Source organism: Zalophus californianus, chromosome 2 (genome assembly GCF_009762305.2).
Source record: "Zalophus californianus isolate mZalCal1 chromosome 2, mZalCal1.pri.v2, whole genome shotgun sequence".
Lineage (NCBI taxonomy): Eukaryota > Metazoa > Chordata > Mammalia > Carnivora > Otariidae > Zalophus > Zalophus californianus.
In genome coordinates, this window is record NC_045596.1 from 92,616,602 (window position 1) to 92,629,884 (window position 13,283).

The window sequence follows — 13,283 nt, forward strand, 5'->3', positions numbered from 1 at the left end:
ATATACACAATGGAATATTCAGCCATCAAAATGCAGCCATCAAAAAAATAAAATCTTGCCATTTGCAGCAACATGGATGGAACTAGAGGGATAAGCTAAGCGAAATAAGTCAATCAGAGAAAGATAATTATCATATGATCTCACTGATATGTAGAATTTAAGAAACAAGGCAGAGGATCATAGGGGAAGAGAGGAAAAATGAAACAAGATGAAACCAGAGAGGGACACAAACCATAAGAGACTCTTAATCATAGGAAACAAACTGAGGGTTGCTGGAGGGGAAAGATGGGGTAACTGGGTGATGGACATTGGGGAGGGTGTGTTTTAATGAGCACTGGGTATAAGACTGATGAATCACAGACCTGTACCCCTGAAACAAAAAATACATTATGTTAAAAAAAATAGTAAAAAAATTAAGAAAAAATGAATTAAAAAAAAAGATGATAAATCTATGGTTCAGAAAGGAGTGTATCGATATAATTGTGTAGCCATGTTCTAATAGATGAGTTTTTGAGATACTTTTTTTTTTAATCGCTTCTTGGCCTTTTGGCTAAGATCAAGTGTTGAGATATTTACTTATTTTTGAAGTAACACTGGTATTCCCCAGGAAGCCTTTTCCATGCCCTTTGTAAAATATATTCCTTTAGCAAACAGTAGTCATAATTTTTAGAAAAAAATGTATTTTTATTAGTAAGATTTTATATTACCTTCAATATCTGCCTATCTAAATATAAGTATTTCTTTTGGAGAGCAAATTTTTTATATTTAATGTTATTTAAATACTTTCAAGGTTTTTTTCAATAATAAGGTTTTAGGATAATTAAAAAATATAAAAAATGTATAGTGTAAAATGAATTTGAATTTATATAAATACAAATTATCTATACCATGTCTTTTTGTGAATGAGATTTATCTTTAGATTTATCCTTTTCATTCTTTTTCTTCTGTTTTTCCTCTGCTTGTTTTTCAAAATAATCTTTAAGAAGATGGTTCAGCTGTGGTTCATACTGGCTTGCATGTTGTAATCCATCTTCCCTTCCTTAAAAAGATACAAAACATGAGACAACAGTATTTCATAGTGGTCCCCTACTATTTCAGTCATCTCTCACAGTGGCAAATCCAGAGCTGTTCCTACCTGAACCACTTCAAGCACTAACTCAAAAGTCAGTTTCAATTCAAAATGCTTGAATTAAACATATTTTTACTTTACCTTCACAGTGTTGGATCACACGTCCCCAGAGTCGATTTTTCCGCAAACAGGATAAATTTCCCACGATCAATAAATGCCTCCTTCCTCTGGTCAATGCAACATTCATTCTTTTTTCTGAATCAATAAATCCTACTTGTCTTGTTCTTACACAGGACAGAATAATGATCTCCTTTTCAGCTCCCTGAAAAGCATCTACTGTGGATACATGCACAGCTTTAATATCAGGATGGTCAAAGTCCACGGCACTGAGTAAATGACAAAGCTATGGAGGAAAGAAGAAAGAGATCATACAGGGCAGCGACTATGAAGAACTTAAGACCTGAACCAATTCACAGCAGCCATTTTTATTTAACTGGTAGTGGATAATTTTCATTTTCTTTTTTATGACTCACAAAGATTTGGTAGATAGTTTCTAAAATGATACATAAATAACTAGAGGACAATATAAATTAGGAAACAAAATCAAAAGTGGTGATTTATCTATTGCTGGAGAATTCATCTGGATATGCTAATTCAGAGTTGATAAATAATAAAACAGATGAAAAATATTTTTTTAAAAAAGCAAAAACTAGTTAGAATTGGCTTATTGTACATTAATATCTGGTATCTTTGATTAATAAAATGAAATGATAATGAAAGAACATTTTGGAAAACAAAGACTGAATCCCATCTGTCTCAAAACACAATGCATACACTGTATTTTCTTCCCTCTAATTTGTTTATTTGCATTTTTGCCCCAACAGCTGTAAACTGAATTTAATTAAACCTTGTTAGGTTTACATTTAATTATACAGAAAAAAAGCCAGACCAGACAAAAATCAGAATTTTTTTAATATGTTAATAATACTCCCAAAAGTTTTTTAAGCACCACACTAAACCACTACAAATGTAACATCAAATAGTATAACATAAAATTATAATATTTAAGTATCATAACATGTAATACAAACCTTGTACATCTGGGATTTGTATAATGTTATCACCCCAATCATAGAGCCCGCTATTCCACTTGCAATCAGTGATTGAATCAGCTTGAGTGTAAAAGCAGCTTCTGCCACATTATGAAAGCTGTTATCTCTTTCAATCTGGAATAAGAAACAGATCCTAAATTATATTTCCCAGAAAGGCTATGGAAAAACCAAGAAAACCATATAAACAACAACAATAAAATTAAACCCGGAAACTAAACCATGTTGACTCTCATTAACATTAATGTCATTTACCTGTTCCAGTCCTTTAACGTTATAGAAACACAGGGTTGGGAGCCATTCCAATAAAGGGCTCCTCTCTGTTTCTGAAATGCCATTCATGAGGTTTCCCTCATAAAACAGATCATTAGAGATAGCACTGATTGCAGGATGACAACGGTACTGGGTTCTCAAGAGAACTGGCTTATGCCCCTAAGAAATTTAAATGCAGAAAAATAAAAAATTAAAGCATTTTTTTTCCTTAGGGAAAAAAATAATATTTTAAAATTTAAAAGTATCACCATATTGTGCTCTTAGTAAATGAATTACAACCATGAAATAGATTATAGATTGTAAATGAATTACAACCATGAAATAGACTATAATTTTAATTACTAAAAATATTTTCATGGTAAACTATTATTATATCACTAAATTATAAAATATAAAACAGGTCAAATCTTCAAATTATTATCTAGTAAGTTTGGCACCTAACATTATGCTTTCATAATCTATGCAGAGTTGGCTTCACACTAAATTGAAAGGCAATCTTCAAAAAAAATTAGAAAGTGTTGTTGATAACTCATTTATTAATTTTCCCCCTTGGGCACAAGCCATCTTTCATTTTGAATCTTCAAAGAAGTTTCCAATTTTGTTAGTGCATCATAAAATCCACATTCCATCTACTTTGGGGCTGTTCTGGAACATGTTCGTTCTTTGCAAAATGTTCTGTAGCACTGTCTGAACATTTTAAATAACTACAAGTTACTCTAATAATAAAAGCACATAGTAAAAGGCAGGATTAATGATCACACAGACAAGCTATTTTTTATGGGAGAAAAACAGTAAGTAAAAAACCAATCCTCAGTACTAATCAGGGCATAAGTTTGTGGATGAGTCTAAGTCAGTGGGCATGTGAAATCTCTGACAAAAGTACACAACATACTCAAAGTACAAAAACGCTCAAAGGCTCTGGGGCACCATGCTGGCTCAGCAGGTGGAGCATGTGACTCTTAATCTTGGGGTTGTGAGTTCCAGCCCCAGGTTGGTTGTGGAGCCTACTTTAAAAAAAAAAAATGCTCAAAGGACCATGATTTAGTACTAGAAAAAATGTTAGAGAAATGACTAAATTATAGTATATCCAAATTATGTATTTGGTGATTAAACATATTTATGACAACAGTGATGATTACAAAGCTAGTTAGTAACACAGGGAAATGATTATAATGCAAAGTTTTTAAAAAAAAGGCAGGATAGAAACTATATGGTATGATCTCAATTATGTAAAAAATATACATATTTTTCCAGCTTTATTGTGATATTATTGACACTAAACATTGTGTAAGTTGAAGGTGTACCAGGAGTTGATTTGATACACTTATATATTACAAACTGATTATCACCACAGCATTAGCTAACACATCTATCACATCACATAGTTACCATATCCTTTTTATAGTAAGAATATTTAACATATACTCTCCTGGCAATTTTCAAGTATGTAATATAGTATTATTAACTATAATCACTATGCTGTTAATTAGATCCCCAGAACTTATTCATCCTATAACCAGAAATTTGTACCCTTTGACAACATCTCCCTTTTTCTACCTCTTTACCTCCCAGTTCCTGGTAACCACAATTCTACTCTGTTTGTACGGAGGTCAGCTTTTTTAGATTCTACATATAAGTGATATATACTATTTGTCTCTCTGACTTATTTCACTTAGCGTAATGCTCTCAAGGTACATCCATGTTGTTGCAAATGGCAAGATTTCCTTTTCATGGCTGCATGATATTCCAATGTGTGTGTGTGCACATATCAAATATAAGTATTTTTATAGTTTATATATATACATATATTTGATATAAGCATATACCCCAAAGATAAAAGCTGGAAGGAACAATACTAAAATATTACAAAGGATTTTCTCTTGGGGGCAGTGAGGTTATTATGGATTTTTTATTTATTTTTTTTACCTTTTAGTTTTCTGTAGTTTCCACACTTTCTATCATGATTAGTAGATATTATTTTTATTTCTTTTAATTCTGAACTAGTTCAAAGATACAGAAAAGCAAAGAAAATATAATACTCATGTATGTACCACATAGATCTGACATTAGTATTTAGTCATTGTTGCTTCAGATCTCTCTTAAGATATAAAATGTGACATATATAGCTAAAGCCCCTACCTCATCTATTTCCTCTGCCACCTTCTCCAGAAATAGCTCCAAACTAAATGTATCTTACGGCATTCCCATGCAAGTTCTATATGTTTACTACAGAGGCATGTATCTATGATTAATACATATTATTTGTTATGCTCTTGAAATTGACATAAATTGTATTTTACACTATGTAACCCTTTGCACCTTGCTTCTCTCAATATCCACTATGTTTACGAGAACTGTCTATATGGATCAAGTTAATTCACCTTAACTGTTTTATATATTCCATTTTGTAAATTCTATTCCATTTTATTCTGTAAATAAATCACTTTTAAGTCCTTTATTTGCCCTTTTAAAATTCCCTCTAAAAATCTACTCATATTTTAAAAGTCATCGACAACAAATAAGTGAAAGAGCAAAGAACATAACAGCATGCATAGTATGCTAGCATTCGTTACAAGAGGGGGGAAATATTTTATGTGTTTGCTTACACTGGCATAAATTATCACTAGAAGGATACAAGAAAAAGATGACAGTTGCTTTGGGGGAGAGAAACTGAGTGGTTCGGGGACAGGAGTGGAAGGTTTCACTCTACTTTTTGGTTCCTCTTAAATTCAAATTCTGAATCATGTGACTATGTTACCTATTTAAAAATGTTTTAAGAATCTAAAGAATTTTTTTAATTAAGATTTTTTAAAAGCCACTGGATAGGTCTGATTCAAAAGAATCTGGACACTGACATTATGGAAGGGGTAGGAAGTTATGCAATTCAATTCAGTTACAATTAAAAGCTCAGGACAATGAAGCTTGAGTCTTCACAAAATTGAGTACAACGCAACTCAAAACTCAAATCAACTTGAAACTCAGTGTAAGGGGAAACTTCTGAAGAAAGTAGAATAAAACTGCCTTGGAGAATCCATTCTCTAATATCTAAAGGAACAACAAAATACTAAAATAACAAAATACTAAAAACAGCAAAGAAAAAAATCAGTAGCCATGCAACAAAGAAAGGTTTATAGCCAATCCAATGTCATAAACTTTAAAAAAGTACTTATCACCAAGAAAGGAACAAAATTTTAAGTGGAAGGGAGAAATACAGTACAGATCTTCCTTGACTTATGATGGGATAGCATCCTGATAAACCCATCATAAGTTGAAAATATCATAAGTAAAAATGTGTTTAATACAATCCTAAAGAAACAAACTAATTTTCTAAATAGTAATATTAAAGAATAAACTAAAAGCAGCAAAGAACAAATAGGATTTCTTCATAAAACTCACTGTAACCTAACTCAAAACTCAATGCAACTTCCAACTCAATGTAAGGGGAACAGACATAGTAAAAAAGGCTTCACAGATAATGAAGATGAAATTAAAGTAACATAAATGGAAGACAGATGAAGATACCCAATGTAAGAATAACTGGGGGACCTCTGTTTTAGACTGAATGTGTCCCCCACCCAATTCCTATGTTGCAGCCCTAAACCCCAAAGTGATGGTATTTGGAGGTGGGGCCTTTGGAAGGTAATTAGGTTTAGATAAGGTCATGAGGATGAGGTCCTCATGATAAGATTAGTCTCCTTATAAGAAGAGGAAGAGGCCAGAGTTTTCTCTCCACCATGTGAGGATACAGCCAAGAAGAGAGTTATCAGGAACCAAATCTGAAGGTACCTTGACCTCGGCCTTCCCAGCCTCCAAAACTGTGAGAAATAAATCTGTTGCTTAAGCCATCCAATATATGGTATTTTGTTATAGCAGGCTGCACAGACAAGCTACTGATAGAGAATTCAACAGGTGGAAAAAAAAAAGCTTTCCTGAAACAAAGAAAGAAAAGAATCTCCACTTTGAGAGAACTTATATTACAGAATGACTAGTTACAGAAAGCTCCACACTGAGATATACTGTAGTAAATTTATCAATTTTAAGGTTATAAAAAGAGTTCTTGCATCCAGGTAGAAAACATAAATCATTACAAGGGGAAAATAATCAGACTGGCCCTAAAATTCATAGTAATAGCAACAATTCAATAAGCCAAGGGGCCATTTACATTTAAAGGCAATAGACATTTGAAACAAAAGAACTCAGGAAAGTAGGCATCTATGAGCCATTCTTGAAAAAAAAATGATGAAGTCCAAGGTACCCAGATGAATGAAGAAGTACTGAATCTTTTAAATATAGAACTGATTCTAAATAATCGTACAAATTATGATTGTAGAACAAAAAGAATGATGTAACTAACAACAATAGGAATATGGGAAGGGATAAGAAAAGGGTGGAAAGCATGAGAGCACTAATATCTCTACCTTTCAGAACAAAGAAATCAATCCATCTGTCTAAAATCTGTCAGAGGATCTTTTAGGAAAAAACATCTCTTATGGGTAAAGAAATATTTATTTGAGATTTCATCATTTCTAGTTTCATTTCAGTTTTTCTCCTCTGTTAAGAAAGTACAGATTATTTAAAGTTCAAACAGCAAAATAACCCCTTAAATGCAATTTAAACTAGCAAGAATGGGGGTGCCTGGGAGGCTCAGTTGGTTAAGCGTTTGCCTTCAGCTCAGGTTCCAGGGTCCTGGGATCATGTCCCACATCGGGCTCCTTGCTCAGCAGGGGGTCTGCTTCTCCCTCTCCCTTTGCCCCTCCCCCAGCTTGTGCACATGCTTTTGCTCTCTCTCTCACTCTCTCAAATAAACAAATAAAATCTTTAAAAGGAATAAACTAGCAACAATGAAAAAATAAATTAATAATAATAAATAAGCTAGCAACAATGATAAAATTTTTCTTTTGGCAACAGATTTTCTATAATTCTTTTGGCTATAATATTTTAATCTTCTGCTTATAAAAATAGCTTGATTTAGATTATTGCATCAAAACAATAGCAATAATAAATAGGCAAGCAAATTGTGGTATATACATACAATGAAGTATTATTCAGCCATAAAAAAGTAATTAAATCATATAGACCAATGGAATAGAATGGAGGGCTCAGAAATAAATCTGCACATAGTCAACTGATTTTTGACAAGGGTGCCAAAACCATTCAAGGACAAGTTTTTTCAACAAATGGTGCTGGGAAAACAGGGTATCTGCATGGAAAAGAAAAAAGTTGGGTCTGTACATTATACCATACACAAAAATTAACTCAAAATGGATCAAGGAATTAAATGTAAGAGCCAAAGCTATAAAATTCTTAGAAGAAAACATTGGGGGAAATCTGTATAATACTGGACTGGGCAACAATTTCATGGCTATGACACCAAAAGCAAAAGCAACATAAGAAAAAACAGATAAATTGGACTTCATCAAAATTACAAACTTTTGTGCATCTAAGGATACTGTCAAGGGGCACCTGGGTGGCTCAATTGGTTAAGCGTCCAACTCTTGATTTTGGCTCAGGGTATGATCTCAGGGTCGTGAGACTGTGCCCCATGTCAAGCTCCGCACTGGCCTGGAGCCTGCTTAAGATTCTTTCTCCCTCTGCCCAGCCCACCACTTGCTCATGTGAGCACTTTCTCTCTCAAAAAAAAAAAAAAAAAAAAAGATACTGTCAAGAAAACAAAAGACTACCTAAGAATGGAAGAAAGTATTTGTAAATGATGTATCTGATAAGGGTTTAATATCCAGAAAATATAAAGAACACATACAACTCAACATCAAAAAACCAAATATCCCAATTCAAAATTGGGCAAAACACTTGATTAAGCATTTTTCCAAAGATAAGCGCATGAAAAAATGCTCAATGTAATTAGTCATTAGGGACACCATAATGAGATACCTACTTCACACTCACTAGGAGAGCTATTATTAAAAAAACTCAAAAAATATAAAACAAAAAAACAAATATTGGAGAAGACATGGAGAAATTGGAATATTTTGTTGAGAAATGGCTCTTGGGAATGTAAATGGTGCAGCTGATATGGACAACAGTTTGGTGGTTCCTCAAAAAGTTAAACATAAAATTATCAAGGATGTGGAGAAAGGAGAACCCTCTTGCACTGTTAGTGGGGATGCAAACTGGTGCAGCCACCCTGAAAAACCATATGGAGTTTCCTCAAAAAGTTAAAAACAGAACTACCGTACGATGCAGGGTATTTGCACTTCTGAGTCTTTACCCCAAAAATACAAGAACACTGATGCAAAGGCATACATGCACCCTGATGTTTATAGCAGCATTATCTACAATAACCAAATTGTGGAAACAGCCCAAGTGTCCATCAACTGATGAATGGATGAAGAAAATGTGGTATATATACATATATACAATGGAGTATTATTACTCAGCCAAAAAAAAGAATGAAATGTTGCCATTTGCAATGACATGGATGGAGCTAGAGAGTATAGTGCTAAGCAAAATAAGTCAGTCAGAAAAAGATAAATACCATATGATTTCACTCATATGTGGAATTTAAGAAACAAGACAAGCGGGTGCCTGGGTGGCTCAGTTGGTTAAGCGACTGCTTTCGGCTCAGGTCATGATCCTGGAGTCCCGGGATTGAGTCCCGCATCGGTCCCGCATCGGGCTCCCTGCTTGGTGGGGGGTCTGCTTCTCCCTCTGACCTTCTTCCCTCTCGTGCTGTGTCTCATTCTCTCAAATAAATAAATAAAATCTTCAAAAAAAAAAAAGAGACAAGACAAGCAAAGGGAAAAAAGAGGGGGGGAGGGAACCAAGAAACAGACTCTTAACTACTGAGAACAAACTGATGGCTACTAGAGGGGAGGTTGGTAGGGGGATGAGTTAAATAGGTAATGAGGATTAAGGAGGGCATGTGTTGTGAGAAGCACCCGGTGTTGTATGGAAGTACTGAGTTATAATGTACACCTGAATTTTAACTAACTGGAATTTGAATAAAAACTTAAAAAAAAAGAGAATGGATAAAAAAAACCCATAAAATTATTATATAACCCAGTAGTAGCACTTCTGGGTGTATAATCAAAAGAACTGAAAGCAAAGACCTGAACAGGTATTTGTATACCAATGTTCATAGCACCATTATTCACAATAGCTGAAAGATAGAAACAACCCAAATATCCACTCATCCATAGATGAGTGGATAAATAAATGTGGTATTACACACAATGGAATGTTATTTAGCCTTAACAAGGAATGAAATTCTGACACATACTACAACATGGATGAACCCTGAATGTATTATGCTAAGTAAATAAGCCAAACACAAAAGGACAAATATTGTATGATTCTACTTAAATAAAGCACTTAGAGTAGGCAAATTCATAGAGGAAGAAAGTAGAACAGAGGTTATCAGCTCAGGAAAAAGCATATTAAACAACGGGTACAAAGTTTCTGTTGGGATAATGAAAAAGTTCTAGAAATGAGTAGCATGATGGCTGCACGACATTGTGAATGTACTTTTTAAAAAAATGTACTGACATATGCTACAGTGTGGATGAACCTCAAAAACACTGTGCTAAGTGACAGAAGCCAGGCACAAAAGGTCACATATTGTATAGATTACAAGTTGTATGATATGAAAGTTGTAAACTGTATGATATAAAATCTCCTGAATAGATAAATCTATACAGACTGAAAACAAACTGGTGGTGGCCAGGGCTGGAGGAAGGAGGGAACGGAGAATAACCGCTCAATGGGTATGGCGTTTTATTTTGGGGTGAGAAAATGTTCTGAAACTAGAGAGGGGTCGTTACACAGTATTATGAATGTACTAAATGCCACTGACTTATTCACTTTAAAATGGTTAATTTTATGCTATGTGAATGTTACCTCAACTTAAAAATATATTAATAATTAATTGAAAAAATTCTTTTAAATGTGAAGCAGTACCCTACAACAGCTCTACAATAGGGTACAGGGATAATAGAGACATTATAGAGTTTTTTAAATTTTGGAGCAAAAGCAATGTATTTACTACCCACTACTAAAATACATGGGGGAAATATTCATTTCATAAAAAGGCATTTAAATTAAATTAATTTATCTTTAAGAGGGGTACTTTCTAAACAATTCCAGTTAAAATTATTTTAGGGCATAGAGTAGCTCTAATATTTTCATTTTCTATCAATCTACACAGTGTATAATCAATAAATGATAATTCTGTATGAATTTAGCAGTAGTACCATTAAGCAAAGCCGATCAAAAAGAGTTTGTTCCAATCCATTTTCATGAGCTGCATCAGAACCCTGAATAGTAGGAGGAAGCTGTTTGGGATCTCCAACAAGAATCAGCTTTTCACACTCAAACCTAAAAACAGAATTCTAAAAGTTAATCTAAGCGACAACAAAAAGCATGACATCACTTGTTGCACTTTTTTGTTTTGTTTTTTAAGATTTATTTATTTGAGAGAGAGAGAGAAAAAGAGCAGGGGTGGGGGAGCAGGGGCAGAGGGACAGAGTAAGAGAAACTTAAGCAGACTCCTCTCTGAGCCTGGAGCCCAACGGGGCTCAACGGGGCTTGATCTCATGACCCTGAAATCATGACCCTGAGCCTAAACCAAGAGTCAGAGGATTAACAAACTGTGCCACCCAGGCGCCCCTTATTGCACTATTTTCTAGAATGTATTTCAAAGAACTGGAATACCACAGAGTTCTGGGAACTAGGGCACCTAGCTGGCTTAGTCAGTAGAGCATGCGATTCTTGATCTCTGGGCTGTGAGTTCAAGTCCCACACTGGGTATAGAGATTACTTGAAAATAAAAAACCTTAAAAAAAAAAAAAAAGCTCTGGTAACTAACAAGGTTTAATAATGTTAATAAATGTATTAAAGGGACTTGAAGTTATTCAGTAAAAAATCCTTTACAACTTTTTTCCACCTAAAATTTGCTAAATGTCTACCTGCCTCTGCATAGAATTAGCATTTTGCAGAACACATTTTGAGAAACAATGACTTTTAAATTTTGTAAACTCAGAGGCTTTCTTAGAAGTCATTTGGCTTAAACTCTTATTTTAGAGGTGAAGTAAATTAGGCTCCTGGGGCTAAATGTCTTTCTAAATAGAGGTAGGATATCATGGGAAAATGTCCAGCTTTTGTAGAAAAATCTATAGTGGAACTTTAATCTAGCTGAGAAATCTGCAAGGGCCTAGTAGAATCCTAGCCTAGAGTTATCAAGGCTTTAAAAATTATGTAATCTGGGGCGCCTGGGTGGCTCAGTCGGAAAAGTGTCTGACTCTTGATTTCAGCTCAGGTCCTCATCTCGGGGTCCCAGGATCGAGCCCTGCGTGGGTCTCCATGCTCAACGGGGAGTCTGCTCTCTTCCTCTCCTCCCCCTACCCCCATTTGTGTTCTCTCTCTCTCTCTCAAATAATCTTTAAAAAAAATTATGTGATCTATCACCAGGGAAATACAAATCAAAACTATGAGATACCACCTCATACTTGTTAGAATGGCTAAAATCAACACAAGAAACAACTGGATTGGTGAGGATGTGGAGAAAGAAGAATCCTCATGCACTGTTTGTGGGAATGCAAACTAGTACAGCCACTGTGGAAAACGGTATGGAGGCTCCTCAAAAAATCAAAAATAGAACTATCCTATAATCTAGCAATTGCACTACTGGGTGTTCACCCAAAGAATGCAAAAACACTAATTCAAAAGTGGGGGGGGGCGCCTGGGTGGCTCAGGTGGTTAAGCGTCTGCCTTCGGCTCAGGTCATGATCCCGGGGTCCTGGGATCGCGTCCCGCATCGGGCTTCCCGCTCAGCGGGGAGCCTGCTTCTCCCTCTGCTTCTCTCTCTCTCTCTCCCTCTGTCTCTCATGAATAAATAAATAAATAAAATCTTTAAAAAAAAAACAAAAAAAACAAAAGTGGGGGGAATCAGAGGGGGAGACGAACCATGAGAGACTATGGACTCTGAGAAACTGAGGGTTCTAGAGGGGAGGGGGTGGGGGGATGGGTTAGCCTGGTGATGGGTATTAAAGAGGGCATGTACTGCATGGATTACTGGGTGTTATACGCAAACAATGAATCATGGAACACTACATCAAAAACTAATGATGTAATGTATGGTGATTAACATAATAAAAAAAAGGAAATACTCTTCAAAAAAAAACATTAATTCAAAGGGGTAATGCACCCTTATATCTGTAGCAGCATTATTTATAATAGCCAAGATATGGAAGCTGCCCAAGTGTCCATCGACTGATGAATGAATAAAGAAGAAGTGTTATATATATACACAATGGAATATTATTCAGCCATAAAAAAGAATGAAATCTTGCCATTTGCAATGATATAGACAGAGCTAGACAGTACAATGCTAAGAAAAGTAAATCAGTCAGAGAAAGACAAATACCATATGATTTCACTCATATGTGGAATTTAAGAAATAAAATAAACAAAGGGAAAAAATAAGAGACAAATCAAGAAACAAACTTTTAATTAGAGAAAACAAACTAATGGTTACCAGAGGAAGGCTGGTTGGGGTGGGGGGGTTAAATAGGTGATGGGGATTAAGGAGGGCACTTGTGATGAGCACAGGGTGAAGTATAGAAGCGTTGAATCACTATATTGTACAGCTAAAACTAATATAACACTATGTTAAGTAACTGAAATTAAAATTAAAAAAAAAATTATGTGATCCAAATGTCTCAACTGTGATCTAACAAAATTTTGACACGTTAACCAACCCCCCCAAATTTTCCTCTGCATTGTTTTATTTTTTTTAAATTATTATGTTGTTAATCACCATACATTACATCATTAGTTTTTGATATAGTGTTTCATGATTCATTGCATATAACACCCAG

At 34.7% G+C, this 13,283-nt stretch overlaps 1 protein-coding gene across 1 annotated transcript in view; it reads right to left on the bottom strand.

The window, feature by feature from the left end:
- Positions 1-781: 781 nt before the first annotated feature.
- The window catches only part of ZGRF1 (zinc finger GRF-type containing 1), an 88,169-nt gene continuing 75,667 nt past the window's right edge, over positions 782-13,283 (bottom strand). The window contains exons 25-29 of the mRNA XM_027599161.2: positions 10,659-10,782; positions 2,434-2,610; positions 2,161-2,295; positions 1,211-1,472; positions 782-1,039 (exon numbers count right to left, since the gene is read on the bottom strand). Coding sequence (XP_027454962.2) covers positions 882-1,039; positions 1,211-1,472; positions 2,161-2,295; positions 2,434-2,610; positions 10,659-10,782 — 856 coding nt within the window. The 3' untranslated portion in view covers positions 782-881. The remainder of the gene's footprint in view (positions 1,040-1,210; positions 1,473-2,160; positions 2,296-2,433; positions 2,611-10,658; positions 10,783-13,283) is intronic.